We start from the raw sequence: 20821 nt of genomic DNA, 5'->3' as shown, positions 1-20821 counted from the left end.
AAATTCTCAGAGAAACAGACAAAGCAGACTCTCTGACATGCAAGACTGTTGTTATTTGATCCTGGAGACAGATCCCATTGTTTGCACATCAAACAGAAGCAGGTGACACCTTATACACACAATGCTTGTCCTGTCGTCCTCCTCCTCACCTTTAACTGCTCACAGCAGATTAATGTGGTTCTAAGGTTTCTTTCTGCTAAAAGGGAGTTTTTTCTTCCAACTGTCATCAAGTGCTCGCTGTGTTATTGTACGGTCTTTACCTTGCAGTGTAAAGCACCTGGAGGTGACTGTTATTGGGATTTGGAGCTATAGAAATCAAACTGGACTGACATCAAACTGTAAAATAACTGAAGAATTATGAATAACCTTTAGACACAAGGTTGAAATAGACACACCTCACTTCGGATGTTTCCAGCTGTCTGTGGACTGAAGCCCTCAGAGTCTGTGTTTTGTACACACACACAGTCAGGGTTAAACTACACTTTGTCCTTCTGAGGTATTAACACACACTCACATTCTACCAAGCAACTTCTTCCCCTAATTATACACTATTTAATATTAAACACGTTGTTAGAAATTAAATTATAAATCTAATCTCAAAGTGTTTTGTGTCTTGTGTCACCAGCTTCTCCTGCTATGCTGAGCAGAAAGATGAGTGACGCATGAGCTGAGACTCTTTTAACAGACAGACTTTGATTTAAAGAAAGGATGGAGGCGCCTGTGTGTGTGACTGTTTTAGAGGACTCCACAAAGTGCATCCCACAATCCTACAACACAGTCCAACACAAGTTCCACATAAATAATCATAAGTGATGTGAAACAACTGCAACCTCAACTCTCTATCAAATGTTTTTATTTGTTTTTTCCAATAGAGCACACAGAGTATTTGCAGAAATTACACGGACCTCACAGCAGGAAACAGGAACAGAAAACTGTTATTTATAACATCCCCCTGAACACAGGATCCTGATATTGTCTTGAGTTGAACCCAGTAAAGGTTCATAAGGCAGAGCTGTATTCACGTCCCAGGGCCTGGGCAACTGGTCTATTGTTTACATCACTTCTGCTTTCCCGCGCTGTAAAACTCTTGTTGTCATCAGTCTGGTCCAATCGTTTCATGAACTCCTTGCCTCCATGGCCTCCTTCAGTGAGCCAATCAGCTTCTGCTCTGTGCACTTCAAATATCAATAAAGTCTGTCACTCCTCCCTCATAACAGCGCCTCACCCTGTGGCTCAGAACAAACTTAAACACTATTACACAACCGTATATAAACACTCTTCATGTGAGCCATGGTCACACAGACCTGAGGGCGGGATTCGCCACAGAGTGTGACATGTGTGAAGGAGGAAATGTGACACTCTGGACTTTTTATGTGAGTCGGCCTAAGGCTCTCTGAATGTGTGGGACGAGTTTCTCCATTACGTGGGTTTCACTTTGTTTTACATGAATAAAATATTTCCTTTGTGGAAGCAAAAAAAATTTTTTTAAAAATGACGTGTCATGTGGGCAAGCTGAGTTTCTCTAACCCAGTTTAATGAACTATGAGTTAAAATGTAAAAATATTTGTTTAACTCTTGGAGCTGTTTAAAGCCTAAAGTCTGTGTGAAATGAGTTCTTTGTCTGGTGCATGAAGCAACTTCCTGATTCAGTCAGCAGTGTGCAAGCTCGAAACTACAGCACAACAGCTCCAACCACAAACACTGTGTATGTGTGTGTGTGTGTGTGTGTGTGTGTGCACCCATTCTATCTCTCGGGGACAGACAAACACATTTCAGTTTTGATTCTTACACAGTGAAAATTAACTTTACTATTTGTATTTTCCAAGGAAATTACTGACATTTAGCAAGAACTCATTTTTTGAAACAGAATTTTTCCCCAGTGCAACATTTCTGTTTCATCTTTCTGACTCACAGAGTGACAAACCACACACATGTGGGCCTAACCTGGTCCACATTAAGACCTTTATAGCTGACGAGGAGGTCTAAAATGAGTCCTGTGTGGGCCAGATGTGGTAGAAATGTCAGAACACAACCCATGTCTGACCTATAAGAGATGAAGCTGTGACGGAGACAGTCCGACTCACTCAACTTGTAATGCCTGATGAAAAAGCACACATACTGCAGCTTCATGTCCATATTTGACATTTAAAACGATCTTATCAAATTACTGTGTCCCTCAAATATCACAGTGTCACATGACCTCCCGCTTTAACTTCCTCTGATCCAGATGAATGATCTCTGCTTTCACTACGATGACCTGGATGACTGAGAACCTTCACAGACAGATCTCTGCTTTGGGGTTTTTGGGGCATGTTTTTCTTTGAAGCACATTTCAGTTAAAGTAGGTGTTAAGGTCATCATGCTCTTTGCTGCTAAAGTATTTATTTATACCTGCACTCTATACCTATACTCCATACTGGTACTCAGGTTGTTGCACTCTACTTATCATATTATTTATTGTATTATGTAACATGTGATACGAATAACAATAAAGCTCCTTGAAACCACACGTGGCCATTTTGAGCTCTGTTTACTGTCACAGGCTCATTAGGAGCTGTGCAGGTTACATTTTAATTTCAGTTTCTTTGCTGCATACTGCAGTTAAAACAGGTCAATGATCAGGTTTAGTATCAGCCTCTGCATAAAGAAATGCCTATAAATATGTTTCGTTATTAAGTGTTGCAGCTGCTCTCTGAGTGTTTTTCACCTGGTGATGCCGGAAGCTGATCTCAGGTGGTGTGTTTCCCACATAGCAAGCAGGTCTGGCCCAAATCTGGTATCGAGCCGGCACTGCTTGCTGACTTCTGGCACGATAAGACTTATGTCATCCAGATATGGGCCAGGCCTGGCATAGATGCCACTATTTATGTTCCTATTTTCCTATTTTAGTTAGAAGACCCAAATGTCATGTTGCAATACTATACTGTTATGGTGGCCAATGTTTCAAATGCAGGTTTGACAGGTTTGTGAGTGTACACTTTATCCAAAACCTTGTGATGGTTTACTCATGTTTACCACCTTCAGTTTTCAGGCCCCTCTTCTGTGGAACCAGCTTCCAGTTTGGATTCAGGAGACAGACACTATCTCTACTTTCAAGATTAGGCTTAAATTAAACCGTTAAACAACCTTTAGGTTCATAAAGATTTCAAGCATTTTACATTAAAAAGATACTCTGCAAATAGGTTCATGGCATCAGGAATAGGACACAAATTAATTTTGTGCAAAAGCTTTTAAAAAGCATGTTTAAAACATGCAAAGTATTTTGATGAAGATGGCTAAGCCTTTGAGAGGTAGTCTGCTCTTATCTAGGAGCTGCTGAGCGGATAAATGTGCAGATTAAACCATAACCATAACCTGAAGCAGCTGAATACAAAATCAGCAGTGTTTACATAGCAGGCTTAGTTTGCAATTTAGACTCGCAGAAGAAAAACTGAAAACGTCTTCCTGCCTCAAGCTGAGAAACAGTGGCGGAGCTGAAGCTGAACTTCAGACAACAACAACAACAAACCACACGTGGCCATTTTGAGCTCTGTTTACAGTCACAGGCTCGTTAGGAGCTCTGCAGTTTACATTTTAACTTCAGTTTCTTTGTTGCATACTGCAGTTAAAGCAGGTCAATGATCAGGTTTAGTATCAGCCTCTGCATAAAGAAATACCAAACAAATATGTTTCATTATTCAGTGCTGCAGCTGCTCTCTGAGTGTTTTTCACCTGGTGATGCCTGAAGCTGATCTCAGGTGATGAGTTTGACTCTGGAACTGGATCAGCAGGTTTCCAGTAAAACTAGACCTGCATGAACACGACTGCTCGCAGCACTGAACAAATACACATCAACAGAAAAAAAACAAAAACAAGCATAAATCCTTTTTAAATACAGAAATACATCACAATACAATACAGAATCAGAAAAGCTGTTTTCATAGTTTGTCTTATTTGAGTATGTATTAAAAACATCAAAGTTTTAATATAGCCCGTGCCCTTAATCAGAGTGTACAGAGTGACGAGTTTACTGCAGTCTGACTGAAACACTCATTAACCTGAAGCAGCTGAATCAAAGATCAGCAGTGTGTTTACACATCAGGCTTAGTTTGCACTTTAGACTCAGAGAAGAAGAACTGAAACCTTCTTCCTGCCTCAAGCTGAGAAACGGTGGCAGAGCTGAAGCTGACCTTCAGACAATAACATGAACTGTTTTGCTTCTAGTTACAGTCACAAACTCATGAGGAGCTTTGGCTGAATTTAAGTTTAGTCCAAAGTATTTTTGGTACATACTGTAGTTATTGAAAGCTAACTACAATAACTACAATTATAAACTGTAGTTATAAACTAAAGTTATAAACTGTAGTTTATAACTGTAGTTATTGTATAAACTGCACTTATTGAGTATAAAAGTAATAAACTTTTATACTCAATAAAAGTTTATTACCAGCTTTTATTGAGTATAATCAGTGTGTGTTCTACAGAGAGAACTTTGTTCAATGAATAACTGATAAGCAGCTTTTATATCAGGTATAAAGAGAAGCTTTAGACTCAAATGTGTCTTGAGGGAAAAATGATTGACTTTTAAATCTTTAGTGCTGTAGCTTCTCTCTCTGTAGGAGCTGAGATCAGGTGGTCCCCAGTGAGATTAGACCTGCATGAAGATTATAATAGCCAGTTGTTGTTGTTGTTTTCATATTCACCACTAAAGGAAAGAACCTGAGCACAAAACAACAGAAAAACAAAAACAATATAAACTGATAGTTTTCCCTTTATTTACATTTCACACTAGTCTTTCAAAACACACATTAAAGCTTCAGCAGGTAATCATACAAGTAATATCTCCCAACCAGGATTTTGTTTAAAAAACTGATGCTAAATAAAAATGCAAGAAACAGTAAAATACATACTATGTTTGTAAAATACATGCTATGTTTAACTGTAGCTTATGAGGAGACTTGAAGTTTCAAACAAGACATTAATATTAAACAGAGAATCATTTCATAATTGGCTCACAGTCACTAATCTACTCACATACATCATTACCAGACAGACCCTCAATCAAAACACCACAACAGCAAATCTTTAGTTCATGTTGTGACAGACAGAGACAGAATGCATTCAATCTATATAAAACTGTGGAAGTTTTAGTTTTTGTTATTTTTTATTCTTGCATTTTTTCTTGTTGTTTCATATTTATTTGCCCTTAACAGACATTTTATTGCTAGATTAGCAATAAAAGGTTTAGCATTTAGAATAAGTGATTTCATTTTCTCTTTGCTCTCTGTTTTGAGGTGAGGATGATGAGGCAATTATTCCTCAGATGATGGACGTTTATTACGAAGCAACTGAAGATGAAAGGCCTGTTAGGAGAATTTTGTCTTACCCAGGTAACTTCAGGGTTCAACCTGGGTTTTCTGTACTATGAAGGTGGTTCACTTTTTCCTGGGGTTCCTTGTTAATCTATGACCTAACCTGCTATTGAACAGGTTGGGTCATAGAGATCTGTAGGTATGAAATGAGGTGTGAGATCACTTCCTACTGGCAAACTAAGTCTGTGACAAACAGCATCACCATTCCTGGAAGATCATTCAGACCAGTGCGTGGATAGTAGTAGTTGTCCGAAGTCTTTATATTATATTATATTATATCATTATTATATTATAAGACTTTATATGTGCATTGTGGTTTGCACAACACTGGACATTATATTTCTTATATGTCTTCATTTCCATTTAATATTTGTACAGCTGCTGCTATTGTATATTGCATATATATTTATATTATATTTCCTCATACATTCTTATTATTTCCATACTGTTCATTTTGTTGTACAGTTACTTTATTTTCAACTCTAATTCATATATATTCTATTTTATTCCTTCCTAGTTAAATTCACCCTTTTAATTTTCATATTTATTTCCTATTTTATTCATAGCCTTTTCTTTCTTTTTTTTCTTTAGGTCACGAGCAGTTGTATAAGGCATTTCACTGCATATCGTACTGTGTATGACTGTGTATGTGACAAATAAAATTTGAATTTGAATTTTTGAATTTTATATCAGTTCCAGGTGGACAGCAGGTACATTGGAATCCTGTTATTGCATTTATTATTTACTTATTTACACAATCAGGGCTGCAGCTGACAAGTAAAAAATAAAACTGTTTTTTGCTAATCTGAACATTAACTTTGTAGAATACAAGAATGTATTACATCAGATTCTTCAAAACATTTAAGGCTCACACATTAGAGCGCGTTTAAGAATGAACTACTCTGCTCTACTTTAACTCCCACTGTGCTGATTGATCTGCAGCAGCTGTGTTGCTTTTATTTAATATTATTTCTAACCTTTTTCACATTTTTCCAATTTACTCTTTCATTGCAAAATCAGCCACTTATCTGCCAGTACAATTCTCAACATGAATGGCCAGATGCTGCCAGTGCCACCTCTTTTATTCACTCATACCTAGATTGGAAAACTCTGTGTTAACCAAGCAACTAGATGACAAGCTTCTTATGACCACCAATGTCAGGAAAGATACTCTGGGTATGTTGGACTTGCTTCATAGTACAGGGCCCAGATTCGGACCTATATTATATTTCCACATGCTGAATGTCAGAAGGGAGAACTTGGAACAGCAGCAGGAAATTTAAAGTAAAGCTGAAAAAAGCTCTGAAAATTTTCAGACAGGCGATTGTTCAGCTGGAGGCTGGTATGATTTCTGACTCTGTTGTGGTTTACGTTTTCTGTAGATCACAAAGCCAACAACAGAAGCAAGAAGAAGAAGGAGCAGAGCAGAAACTGAAAGAATAGCTGCAGGTTCAACAGATCCAATCTTCCCTCCTCCATCCTCTGTGGCTTCTCCTGTCTGACCTGCAGGTGAGAAACAGGTGTGAGGTGTCAGCTGTCAGGTAGGTGATGAGTGAAGAACAGAACAGAATCCATTTCCTCTTCAAACTGCTGTCAGACATTATCTACTGCACTCTGATCACATCACTCAGACCAGCTGCTTTCTACAAAGTCTCATCAACAACATCTTTAGAAACAAACATCAACAACCAGGAAGCAGCTTCACCTCTGATCACACTCACACTCAACTCTACTCACTCACCTGCAGGAACAACATGAAGGTTGATGACGCTGATGGTTTCCACAGCTCTCTTTCTCCGTTCTCCCCCATGCGTGAGGATACGGCACTCGTATGTTCCATCATCTGCAGCTGTCACTTTCTCCAGAATCAAAGACACGTTTCCATTTTTCATCTGTTGGTCCTGGAGTTCCACCCGGTCTTTAAAAGATGGTTGCTGGTCTTCTGGAACAATGTGCCCATCTCGGAGCAAAAGAACATATTCTGGCTCCAGGTCACGTCTGCTCCACTCCACACCTGCGAGGTTGTTGCTGTTTGGAGCTTGACATGGCAGAATGACGTTGTCTCCAGGCTTAGCTGTGATGGGTTTTGGGTCTGAAAGAGGAAACAACAAAGATCAGAGAGGTTAAAGGGGTCAGAGTATAGCTCTTTACTTCTATAGCAGCCAATAAGAACAAATAACTTTAAAGAGGAACTGCAAAGCTCTGATGAACTGGGCAAGAGATAAAACAACAGACATACTTGGCGTCATCTGATGTGTGGTGGATAAATCATTACACCACTTACACAGAATCGATTCTCTTTCTCTGTGAGGACCTGCACTGATGTGTGTTCCCAGACCTTGACCTTAAATGACTTTAACCTGAACATTAAAATCATGAAAATCATATCAATGTCTTCTGTACTATAGTTTTAGACAAAACCATAAAAACACACACAAACACTTCTCCTTCTTTTGACTGTTCCCTTTGATATGAATCTCCACAGCCACTGAGTTTGGTCCTTTGTATCCTTTTGATCCACATATTTGATAGGAGTGAGGAAAAAAAATGAAGCAGCCAAAGTACAACAATATTATGATTGGCTATACTGTATTAATACCTTGGTATCTATTATTGTAGGGTCTTTACCTTACAATATAGAGAACCTTCAAACAACTGCTGATGGGATTTGATGCTAAATAAATAAAACTGAACTGAAACACCTTAAATCTTTTCATTTAAAGAGATAAATTATAATTAACAACTAATTATAACTGAGGCTATGGCGGCTTCTAGCTTTGCTTGCCAGTGTCTAGAAAAAAAACCAGATGGCGCAAACTGGTCTAGGAAGCTTACAAGTCAACAAAAAACACATCACAGTTATTGACAGTTTGATAATAATAAGTTTGTTTGGAGTTGTGCAGGGCTTGTCTGCGTCATCTCACAGAAAAGCGTCATCAAAATGGGGCGATTTCCAATACGCCAGCAGGTGTCGCTGTTTGAAATAGCAGGAAAACAAATGCGTCAGCGTTTCCGTGTTTTACGAAGCCCTTTCTTTGCACATCACTATCGATACTGTTTTTAAAATAGACATATTTATACGTTTATGTCATGCGAATCTTACAGGCACTTTGTATTGTCGCAAATAACTTCCCATGTAAAGGGTTTTTTATGAAAAACAAAAAGACTAAATATAGACTACAATAAAAAAGAAGCAAATTAAAGTCACATAAAATGTATTAACTTGTTATTTAACCGTTTTTCACACATTCACATCGATCTACAAATACAATGCTCACCTTGTGCGGCAGAAATCAGTGGGTTTAGAAACAGAAGAATCAGGAAGGGCAGCATTTTTTCTCTCTTTTCATTATGTACACATCCAGCTTTGTGTACTCCCCAGCGCCAGTCCTAGCAAACAACTGAAGTTTAATATTAAATTTGTAATATTACGCCTCTAATATTAAACTTCAGTTGTTTGCCGTAGAATCCTACACCAAGAAGTGCAGTTAACTTTCGTTCTCCACACAAAGGGAACATCCACGCCCTGTACCACGTCACGTGATTGCCATACATTTCATGCATTACTTGTGTTCCTTTCCTAGCTCAGACGCCATGAGCTATGAAGGGAACATTTTATACAGATAAAAAAAAATATAAAATATAAATAAATAATATGTATGTACCCTTACATAACAGGAAACAGTTTTATGCTGTTTAAGTTGGGTTGTGGTGAGATTGCCGTTGTCATTAATGGGTGTGTATAGTCTGAGAATATGTCACAGTTAAAATTGTTTAACCAAGTTTAACCTGTTAAAATGTTAAAAACCAGGAAGCTGTATCACAGCTGCAGGTTTTACGCGCTTTTACGTTACATTACAAAGTTTGACTGAAACCACAGACCGCGCACATATTTGAACTCTCTGATTGGCTCTTCTTAAATTTATTGACCAATAGCTTTTCTCCTACAGCAGCGCACACTGTTGTCAGGTGTGTGTGGTGTAGCCGATTCTGTGCTGAGTGTTTTTAAATCCACTCACGTTCGTTAGCTGTGAATATTCGTGGATAACACTTTTTAACTGTAAACTGCTAGACCAGTTAGTCAGGGTGGTATGCTAACGCAAATACTATCGGTCAGGTTAATCTGTAAGAATATTTATGTACTCTAAGGAGCCTGGAAAGGAAAACGACTGGACTTCTTTAAGTTTCTTGAAGACGTTTCATCCACAAATACTGCTCATGTGCGTGTTCTGTCAAATAACAAAGCAGAGTGTTGTAGGTCCGAAGTTAAAACAGAACTGCACGAAACCAGGATGTATTTGTATTATGTGGAGGGTTGTAGTTTTTTTGTTTTTTTTGTATGGCACTTTGCTGCTCTCTAGTGACAGACACAAAATAAAGTAGTCAACTGAGTAATTACTGCTACGTAATATTTTGGAATATTTTTATGTGTAGACAACAATCAGCCAACACGTAAATAAAGACTTGAAGTCCATTTGAAACAGAGGCCATCTGACAACAGAAAGAGCACATGCAGCTCCTCGTGTGATGGTTTCTTTTCTTCCTTCCATTCTTTCTCTCTCACCTCTCAGATGGAACTGTAATCTGGTTTTACACGTTTTTGGGTGGCTCCTGTTCATTATCAATTCAGAAGCAGGGTTGTGGCTTATTCCAGTAACTTCACATTCACAGTACTATGAAGGTGTGTCTGTGAAGAGTCTCAGTCATCCAGGTCAATTGTAAAACCACCTTCTATGAAGGTAGTTCAGTTCTTACTGGTGTAGATCACCATGGTAAGTTGCTGTGATTATAGATAGAATAAGATAATAAGATAACCTTTATTAGTCCCACACGTGGGAAATTTGTTATAGTTGTTTGTTGAATGGCTTCACCATTCAACAAATATCCCTCAGACATCTGTGTGCAGACAGTAGGAGGATCTAAAGTTTTCTTTATTTTTTCCAGTGTCTTTGCTTTTCCATTTGATGATTAGTAAGATTCATTGTTCTAGAAATATTATTACAAATTCTTTAAGCAAAACATCTATTTGTACTAATCTTTCTTGTCTGTTTCTTTGTTTGCTGTAAAGATGGTTAAACTCGTCTCTGAATCTTATTAGCCAGTAGAATGTTCTTGGATTATTCCTGCAAACTCAACCCACTTTGGTCCTGCACTACAAAGCAAATCCACCATAACCTGGATGTCTTTTCTTTGATTTCATTAAAAACTGAAATTGAACATTAGTAACAAATACAGATTAGTAGACATAATTATTCTTTGGTCTTTCTTTATTCATTGATGTATATAAAAGAACTGAAGAAGCTTCTCAGATGAGAGGTTAAACATATTCAAGAAACTTAAAGGAGTCCAGTCACTTTTCTTTCCAAGCTCTTTAGAATATATACATATTCTTCAACAATGTACACATTAACCTGACTGACCATAAACTCATTAGCATACCACACTGACTAACCAGTCTAACCATTTACTCTTTAAGCATGATATCCATAATTATCCATTACAGTCAAGCTGTGTAATGTAACAAAGCACAGTGTGGTGCTCTGATACAGCTTCAGAGTTTTAAACAATTGACATATTTTACTCAGCTGAGTGTTGTTACAGACACACACACCCATTAATGACAGTGATAGTCTGTTCCAACATGACTGCACACCAATGCACAAAGCAAGGTCCATAAGGTCAGGTAACTTTTCATGTCTACAGATCTTTACTCATAAAGTGCAGTATCAGCTTGAGTAAGCAAGTAAATGTGTTCTTTTGTTCCTTTTTGCTTTGGCTGTGCAGATTTGTTTAGTATGAGCGATATGGGGTTCTGACGTTGGTCAACACCTCTGGTGCAGACGCAGGGGAGTACACATGCTACCCAATGTACTGTGAAGACACTGACTGCAGGAAGGAATACAGCAAAGCTGTTAGTCTTAGTCTTCTTCCTAGGTGTGATTAATACATTTTATTAATGCTTAGGCTTGCATTTCTCTGAACTGCAGACTTGACATGAATCTTTTTTCATCCTAATAATCTCATCATAAATCTGCCATATCTGGTCTCTGTACGGACCAGATCCACAAGAACTGTTTGTTCCATCATCTGAGTATTACAAGGTGATTCAGCTGAGGAGCAACTGGCCTACAGTCCTCCCCTGTCAGGTGACGTCACCTGAGGCTAAAGTAACTCTGCTCAGTGACTACCCACCTGTGGAGGTGGACAGAAGGATATCATGCTGGAGCTTTATACTGTGTTTCCAGTCTGGGAAACCTGAGGCAGAGCTCTATAAAGTACATGCTCATCTATGTTAACACAATGCTGCACTCCACTCTCATGACTGCCTAGCACAGAGTCCTGACGTCCACTCATTAGAACACCTTTGGGAGGAATTAGACCGGAGACTACAAACATTAGTGTCTAACCTTACAAATGGAAAATGAAGAAAAATTCCTATAAACATGCTCCTAAACCTTGTGGAAAGAGTTCCCGGAAGAGATGAAACTGCAATAGCTGTAAATCATATTAAACCCTATGAATTAAGAATGGAATTTCACTCAAGTTCACATGTGTGTGAGGGCACACAAAACAATACTTTTGGCAATATAGTGTAGCTTTGTGTGACAGTACAGGATGTAAAGCCTATTTGCACTCACTTGATGTATTCATAAGGTGGCATCCAATGTCACCAGTGGATAGGAGTTGTGGCTTGGTAGTGTCTGGCACAGGAATGGCAGATGCAAAGTAACTCTGTTATATTGCAGGACATGGTATCAAAAAGAGAAGCCGACAATAACACAAGACTGCTTGTTGTGTAGTGTTTCAACGCAGTAAACATCAGAATGCATCTGAGTGAATACTGTGTTCATCCAGTGTGTTATAGATATAATAAATTAAGCAAAAGAAATCGTTCAAAAACATTGGACATGCTAGGGATGTCATGCTTAATATTGATGTGTGGTTCAAAAAAACCCATGTCAGGTGACCACGGGTAGCTGAGGTTTTGGTGCATGTTGAGTCATGGCTTGCTCACTGGTTTGGTTGCCAGAGTACTGAAAAATATTTATGATGCCACAAACTCCCAGAAAGTTTTAGAGTCATGGTGAATGGACTCGTTCTTATATTGCGCTTTTCTGGTCTTCTTGAGCAGTCAAAAGCTTGTCTCATGCACACACACACACACACACACACACACACACACACACACACACACACACACACAAACTACAAGCACTTTTTCTAGGTCCAAGTGCTTTCTGTCTCACATTTGCACATATTCAGACACCAGTGACAATGTGTGACAATAGCAAAAGTGGCCTTTGAGTGTCGCTGTTCAGGTGGTTTTGAAACCTTGACTGACCAATAGAATAACAATGTTTGGTCTGGGGGACAGAGGCACTCTCCCGTCCCTAATGACAGAGCAATCATTATTTATTCCCATCTGGCAGACCTGATAGGGGAAAAAATTAGTGAAGGACAGAGAGAGAGAGAGCATAAGAGAGAGAGGAAGCAAACACAGGGGAGGGCCTACATATAGTTAGGGGAAGGGGGCAGGCTTTAGTTGGTGTCATTTAAAAATAAGAAAAAGAAATCTAATTACCGAGAAGAGAAATAAAGAACACAACCATGCCAAGTAAGTAAAAAAATATATATACATCTTTGTACTCTGATTGTATGCTTTGGTTGGTAACTGAGGGCTGGGTTTGAGATGATGACAGAGATGACAGAGTCTTAACTTTGATTTAGAAGTTGTGGCTTTATTATGTGCATCCCATGTCACAAGCATAGCAAAGGAAGAAGGTGTAAAATGAACATTAATGGCATCAAATATGAGCTAAAACCTTACACAAACAGTGGAGCATGAACAATAATTATAGAGAAGAATTTGAATGTAAGTGTTAGAGAGCACGCACACGTGTGTGGGTGGGTGGGGAATAGTTATGATTATTAGGTAATTGTTTTAATTCTGTTGATCTACTGGACGGTTGGCCATGTTGTTTCATAAGAACTGAAGCCAAACCTGGAAATCTTCAAATCACGTTTAGTTTTCGATTCAGTTTCAGTGACACCAGTTTCTCTGTGATCGTGTTCAACAAAAGGCACAGGGTCCTAAAATGTCCTAAAATTGCTTGAAATTTGAAAATTTTGATTGTGGATTTTTGTATGCTGATGTTTTAAGATTCAAAGCAAAAATAACTTTAAGACATGAATGATCTAAAAATGTTTGTGCATTATTCTTAAATCAACCAAATGCATTTACAGTCATGGCTCTAATTTGACAAATAAATGTTTTTGACAAATAAACGTGGGATTTCGCCCACTGATAACACTACGTCCAGATGAACAGAATCAATTTTGGGGGATTGAAAAATAAACGTTTTAATCATTATTATTATTTGTTTTTAAATTTTGCCTCTGCACAACATGTTCCAGACTGTGACATTAATTTGATGGGTTTAGGAAAAGTATTGCATTAGCTTTTTAGGAATAACAGCAACATTTATAGACAGAGGTTTTAAAATGAAGGAGTAGTGGAGGTGGAATCTTCTGGTGCCACTTTCATTACTTCTTGATGCTTGCTCAATAAGGTAAGTGAATCCCCCAAAGTTGATTCTGCTCATCTGGATGTAGCGTTTTCCAAAACCCCAAAACAAACAATAAAACCCCCGCTACATCCAGATGAACAGAATCAACTTTTGGGCACCTTCATTACTCCCTCAGTTCACCAGTATTTCTCCATTGCTCTCTCTTTTGCTTTCTTGGTATCATGGTATTATTTACTTTATCAACAAGTAATGAGGATTTTAACCCTCACAGTTCGTCTGACTGTGAGTCCCAGCAGATCTCAGTTCTTTAAAGGAGACTTTGTGTCTCTGAGCTGTGAGGAGGACGACAGCTCTGCTGGATGGACTCTGAGGAGAAACACAAGCAAAGGAAACACCACTCAGTGTGGAGATGGGTGGGGAAAACCAGCTGGTTCTTCCTGTAACATCAGTAACACATATCTACTGGACAGTGGAGTTTACTGGTGTGAGTCCAGAGAGGGTCCCATCAGTAACATGGTTAACCTGACAGTCACTGGTAAGCTGAGTGTGTGGAGTTAGTGTTGATGAAGCTGTGTGTAAATGGATGAAATGCTGTAGTTTGTCTCTGTGTTGAGGTGGATCAGTGATCCTGCAGAGTCCTGTCCTCCCTGTGATGGAGGGAGATGACGTCACTCTGCTCTGTAAAACAAAGACCACTCCCTCCAACCTCCCAGCTGCTTTCTATAAAGATGGCTCCCTCATCAGGAAGCAGCCTACAGGTCACATGACCATCCAGCATGTTTCCAGGTCTGATGAAGGCCTCTACAAGTGTGACATCAGCGGTCATGGAGAGTCTCCATCCAGCTGGATCACTGTCACAGGTGACACACTCACCTGTCTGTGTTTCTGCAGCTTTCAACATTCACAATGTGACGACAACTTAATGACTGTTTTTGCTTTATTATAGAGAAACACACCACCACACCTCCACCTACATCCACTCTTCCTGGTTCTACCTCCGTCACTCTTCCTGCATCACTTTCTCCTGCATCACTTTCTCCTGCTGTTGTATGCGTTTTGTCAGTATTTGGATCAGTCTGTGTTATGGTCATGCTGGTTTTACTAATTCTACTAGTGAGACGATTTGTTCACAGAAAGCCTGAAGGTGAGCAGATTTCTTTTATATATATATACATATATATATATATATATATATATATATATATATGTGTGTGTGTGTGTGTGTGTGTAATTTTGTTATTTACATGTTGTTTATTTTTTTATTTTGGTTCATGTCATCATAACTTGAAGAAGACGACATCAGAGATGATATCAGATACAGTGAAATCAAAATCTCAAATCCTCATCAACAGCCAACGAGGCGGCGTAAAGGTAGTGTGTGACTGTGTCTCTGTGTGTGTATTTTATAACAACATTTAAAAGAAGGAGAAAACTTGTTTTGATGGTTAATGTAAAGTGGCTAAAGTATAATCTTATGTTGCATTTTTCAAGGGAAATATCTAAATAAGTGCTTCAGAGCAAAAATACTAAAACATTGAAACAGTAAATTAACCAAGAGCACTTTTAAAAAGATGAGTTTTAAACTGCCATTTAAAGGAGACCACAGATTTCAGGCTTAGAGTGAGAGCACTAGAAAATTGGGGGTACTTGGTTTATTCTGGTATATTTTGTTCATAGCAAATAGTGATGTGTCGGTTGCAAACGAAACGATTCTTAGAGTCGGCTCTTTGAAGTGAACAAAGGAGTGGTGCTTTTTTTCTTTCTCTCTCCCTCTCTCTCACTTGTTTTTTTTTTTTTTGCTTCACGCCGCACATGAGTCTTGTGTTTGCGCTGAGTAGAGGGCGGAGAGGCGGTAGTTACACTCCCAGCAGCACAGGAACAGAGCGGGTAGGAGAGAGAGAGAGAGCCAGGGACAACAACGTCACATTAGAAAGGTATAGTAATCATCCACAACTATTTTCAGTTGCGGATGATATAGGATACAGAAAGTTTACTCATGCAGTGAATTCTATATATGCAATTCCAAGCAGGAAAACACTCTCCCAAAAAATCATCCCAGGCCTTTTAAGACAGAGAAGATGCATCTTCTTTTTGTTTTGCATATTTTTATTTATATTTTATTGTGTTCTGGTTTGAAGTGTTTTGTGTTGTTTCACTATAAATTTGTTTAAAAGAAAAAAGCTAGAAAATTTAAATAGTTAAAAGTTGAAATGTAAATAGTTGGTTTTTGTATTTTATATTTTATTTTTTACATTTTACGTGCAGTGACCGGTTAGAGCGGGCACACTGCAACCACATAAGCTAGTGCAACATTTTTATTTTATTTTATTTTTGCACATGAAACCGGAGGAGTTGTATTTAGATTTTATGCCATCAGCTTGTCCGAAGTCACGGTTTCTGTCCACATAGGAAAGATTTCGTAAAAAGTATTTGCAGGAACAAAAACATAATATTCCAGAAACACGCTTTGCTGATCTGATCAGCTGTTTGTAACACTTCATAACTGGAATAGACGTCAGCACGAACTATCGCATGTCCGCCATTATCTGCCCGAAACCTGAAGTGACGTAATTTATGGTTAAAATGTAGTTTTTTACCTTCAGGGTTGTTATACTGGTGTTTTTAAAAGTCATTTTTGACTTGATGGTTTTCTGTGTCTTTTCTGGGATGCTTAGAACTCAAATTACACTGCCGGAACACACATGTTTTGTTTAGGTTTTTTTGCAAATTTGCATTATATTTTTTTTTTTTCGGTTTTCCTGCAATATATAGAAAAATGGTGTATCTCAAAAATATAACTATGAAGACACAAAAATTTCTAGTGGTTGGAAACTATGTTGTCTAACTTTTTTGTATTTACAGTTTTGAGGGATAAATCTCTGAAATTTCTCTAACTAGAAATATATATTTAAAAAGAAATAATAATAGTGAAAGGTAGGGAATTTCTGAAAAAAAATATGCATAGTTATAAAATATAAAATATAGATTTTTTTATTGGTGTTGTGCTTATTTTTTTATGTAAACTTGTCATATTTAAAAAAAAAAAACTGTATGTGATGGAGGGAAATGGAGCTCAAACATATAATTTACTAAAAATATCCCAAATATCCCATTATTTATTTATTTGTTGTTGTTGTTTTTTTCAGACCTGTGTAATTAAAAGACTCTCTCTCTGCTCTCTATAGATTACATAGGAAGAAAGCTTGTGTGTGGTGGTAAAATCCTAGGTTACCCTGATCTTAAAAACACATTAAAAACCTTTAGCCTTGGCAAATGTTGAAGACTAGTTTCTGAAAGTCTTATTAGTGAATGTCTTTAATTTCTGTGACATATGCCTCTAGGTTTAATGTCTTTGATTGAGGGGACACAACAAAGCTCCTCTCTGTAGATGTTATCTTCATCAATAAACACAGTGGTGGTTTCTTAGAACTTGAACCCCAAATATTGTGTAATAAGAGGACAAAACTCCGCCAAGGCACATCACTCTCCAGGCACTATTCACTTGGGAATAGTATTATATTGTGTTTATATATTTATTTTATTTTATTTGTTGTTTTTAAACATACTATAAGACATTTTTAATGCAGTAAAAATCAGACAAGGGTAGCATGAACAAAAAAAAAGCATCTATTAATAGAAAAATTGGAATTATTCAGTGCATTCAGATAGACAGCTGTCCTCGTTTTTTGGGCATGTAATATCTCTGTACCCAAACCTTCATTTTACTGCTACTTGGTGACTTTTTTTCTGCTGGCTGTGTATTTGCCATCAGTGACATCAACAGTAGCTCATTCTGCAGCATTCTTTTTCTTTGAGATGCTTTTAAAGAATTGAGACATACTTGAAGATGACAAACTGATTGTTTTTCAGGTCACAGACAGGAAGGCAGAGATAAGGAGACAGAACCTGCTATTACAAAACCAGATCAACATATTGTGTAATAGCAGAGGCCTACTACTAGAGGTGTAACATCATAAAGTGTTCTGGTTATTGTAGGGACCAGACTTGTTTTGATGGTTGTGGACCATAGATTGCAAAAACTGCACCCTTCCACACACATAATTATTAATTAACTATAATTAATATCTAATGGTTTAATTTCACATTAGCATGCAAATAATAATTCACATTATTTATCTTAGATTAGATTTTTTTAAGTGATGAATCCAAAACTTAGTCAGTCTATAAATGTTCACATTGCTCACCTGCTGAACTGTTCACACGGTTGTTTTTTACATGCTGGACTGCCTGTTTTTCAGCCTGTGGTTAGTCTGTTAACATAACACAGCAGCTATGTGGTTGTCCAGTTTCCTGTTTCTAATGAAACACTTCAACTGCTCAGGTTTCGCTGCAGTTTTTTGGTTTTGCATCATATTTAAAATATTAAAAGTAGTATAAAAATGACTGCACTGTCTGCAGTGATGTCCTCCATGTGTGTGTTTTATTGTGCAGAGACTGATCCAGCTGTAGTCTACTCAGCAGTGAGAACTGAAGACGTCAGTTATGGGCAAATCACCATCAAAGAGAAGCAAAGAAAGTCAAAGAAAATAGGTACAGCTGCTCTTCTTTGTCTTCATCATTGATAAGAATGCGAGGAAGAGTCCAGCAGGTGTTGAGACTCCTGTCTGGATCAGTCTGACACTGTTTACTAATTATTCTTAAGCTAAGCATCTTTATTTAAACAGGGCTGAAGTCATGAAATAATTAACAGGGAAATGCATTAAAGTGCGAGGTCATCACAGTTTTTCCACCCCCAGAAACAAGTGATGCTGACACTTATCCCTTATGAGTTTCACAAAGCTATGTGCACACATGCTTCAGCTTTATGTAACTTGTGGTTACTGTACACAAATGCACAAGTGTGATTTCCACTCTCATCTACAGAAAGCTCCAGCAACACTTGAAGCACAGACACCAAATGTATTGTCTATTCAGCCTTGTAAGGCCATCCCCTTATACTTTTTAATCTCTTCTGTGCGTCATGATGCATAATGTGAAGTTATGGCAGAAGCATAGAAAATCACTATTTGCAACAAAAGTTATAAAACCTGTAAATATCTGCAAAGAAGAAGCGCAGCACAGTTTTTGTAGTTAGCAGAAATTTTGCAGTTAGTGTGACGTACACACATGCCCTGATTTTAGCATGTTTTCATTAAAACAGCGCTGTGATCAGTCGTCTGCTTTAAATATAGCCTTTAGTATCACTTCTGTTTTCTTCTTTCTTGACAGTGTTATTCCTATTTACAGAAAAAAAAGTAAATAATCTAAATAGTTTTTTGTGTCGTTTCTAATGTAATGATAAGTACCACTATGACTACTGCACTGATGTCTTCTTTGTGTGTTTTATTGTGCAGAGTGTGATCCAGCTGGAGTCTACTCATCAGTGCGAACTGGAGACGTCAGTTATGGACAAATCACCATCAAAGACAAGAAAAACAGATCAAGGAACAGAGGTACAGCTGCTCTTCTTTGTCTCCATCATGGTTCAGAACAAGTGTTTAAGATAAGATAAGATAAGATAAGATAAGATAAGATAAGATAAGATAAGATAACCTTTATTAGTCCCACACATGGGAAATTTGTTTTGTCACAGCAGGAAGTGGACAGTGCAAAAGTTATGAAGCAAAAATTAGAATAAAATAAAATAAGAATAAATACAGTACACAACTGTACAGAATAGAATAAAATAAAATACTATATACAGTAGAATAAAATAGAATAAAATATACAATACGATAAAAATAGAATACAAATGCTTTATACAACTGAGTAAAAATACAACGATGCCAGAAAAGATTATTGCACATTAGTGTTATTGCACATTTGTGGATGTGTGTGTTTGATCAGTTGAAGTCTTTGTTGTGGAGTCTGACAGCAGTGGGGAGGAAAGACCTGCGAAATCTCTCCGTCCCACACCGTGGGTGCCGCAGTCTCCCACTGAAGGAGCTGCTCAGTGCTGTCACAGTCTCATGCATGGGGTGGGAGATGTTGTCCAACAGGGATGACAGCTTAGCCACCATTCTCCTGTCACTCACCACCTCCACTGGGTCCAGAGGGCATCCTAGAACAGAGCTGGCCCTTCGGATCAGCCTGTTCAGTCTCTTCCTGTTTTTGTCCTTCATAAGGACGATATTTGTTGTAAATATTGAGATGCTATTTGATTATCTGTAGTGGATCCTCTCAGCTGTTACTAACATGTTGCAGCCTGTGTTGGAGGATGGTGAGAGGTCAAGCAAGAAATCCTTCTTTATACATACAGGATAGACATTACTAATTTCTTTTAGAGATACTAGAGGAGATCTTACCAAAATGAACACAGTCAGGGATTTTTTGTTGGGATGAATGAGCTGCAGGCTGTATGAGTACCTCAGAAACACCTCTGCTCATATGCATCCAGGCTTGTGTGATACATCCTTGCAACCATTCATGGGGTTTGATAATTGACTCAGACCATCCATCTGTTTTAAAAGTTGAAGGTTTTGAGAGCTCATTGCAGGGCAAACACAGGAAGACAAACACAGATTCTCATGTATGACCAAGTTAAAATCAAGATCTAATTTAACATGCATGTCAGAGGCCACGTGGCAAAACTAAGTAACAGTTCCCTCTAAGCTGAGCGCGTGACCAATCGCACACTGCTGACACAACCAGCGAAATTAAAATAAATACATGTGTTTACTTTCATTTCAATTCAGGCTGGAGGGTTTTTGTGCGCAGTGCAGATTTTCTGTGTGGAGACTGTGTCAGCAGTGTGTGATTGCTCACGCGCTCAGCTTAGAGGGAACACTTAACATGTAAGAACTGTTATGAATTGTCCATATCATCATATTTAAAGCAACCCTGCTTTAAAAATGACATTATTAAGTCCTGACACTAAATCAAACGGTGTCTTAGATGAAATGTTTAAAAGACCATAATTTCTCACACAAATGCTATCAATTA

The 20821-nt window shown here is 38.0% G+C and overlaps 1 protein-coding gene across 1 annotated transcript; it reads right to left on the bottom strand.

Annotated features, from left to right (window-relative positions):
* Positions 1-4732: 4732 nt before the first annotated feature.
* On the bottom strand, positions 4733-8876 carry LOC116325625 (CD276 antigen homolog). Its single transcript, XM_031746581.2, has 3 exons — positions 8630-8876; positions 7093-7443; positions 4733-6854 (listed from the first exon to the last, which is right to left on the bottom strand). Exons 1-3 carry the CDS (start codon positions 8682-8684, stop codon positions 6664-6666), a joined length of 597 nt encoding a protein of 198 aa, XP_031602441.1. The 5' UTR covers positions 8685-8876; the 3' UTR covers positions 4733-6663.
* Between the last annotated feature and the right edge of the window lie 11945 nt (positions 8877-20821).

This window comes from Oreochromis aureus, linkage group 3 (assembly GCF_013358895.1).
Source record: "Oreochromis aureus strain Israel breed Guangdong linkage group 3, ZZ_aureus, whole genome shotgun sequence".
In the NCBI taxonomy this organism is placed as follows: Eukaryota; Metazoa; Chordata; class Actinopteri; order Cichliformes; family Cichlidae; genus Oreochromis; species Oreochromis aureus.
Note: the sequence above shows the minus strand (reverse complement) of the source record. Positions and strands in the feature narration are given on the sequence as shown.

Excerpts from the sequence above, each read along its gene's own strand:
- LOC116325625 (XM_031746581.2), bottom strand. The coding sequence starts at position 8,684 with ATGCTGCCCTTCCTGATTCTTCTGTTTCTAAACCCACTGATTTCTGCC. Across the intron at positions 7,444-8,629 it reads ACTGATTTCTGCCGCACAAG|ACCCAAAACCCATCACAGCT; the intron begins GTGAGCATTGTA and ends TTCCTCTTTCAG. Across the intron at positions 6,855-7,092 it reads CCTTCATGTTGTTCCTGCAG|GTCAGACAGGAGAAGCCACA; the intron begins GTGAGTGAGTAG and ends TCTCACCTGCAG.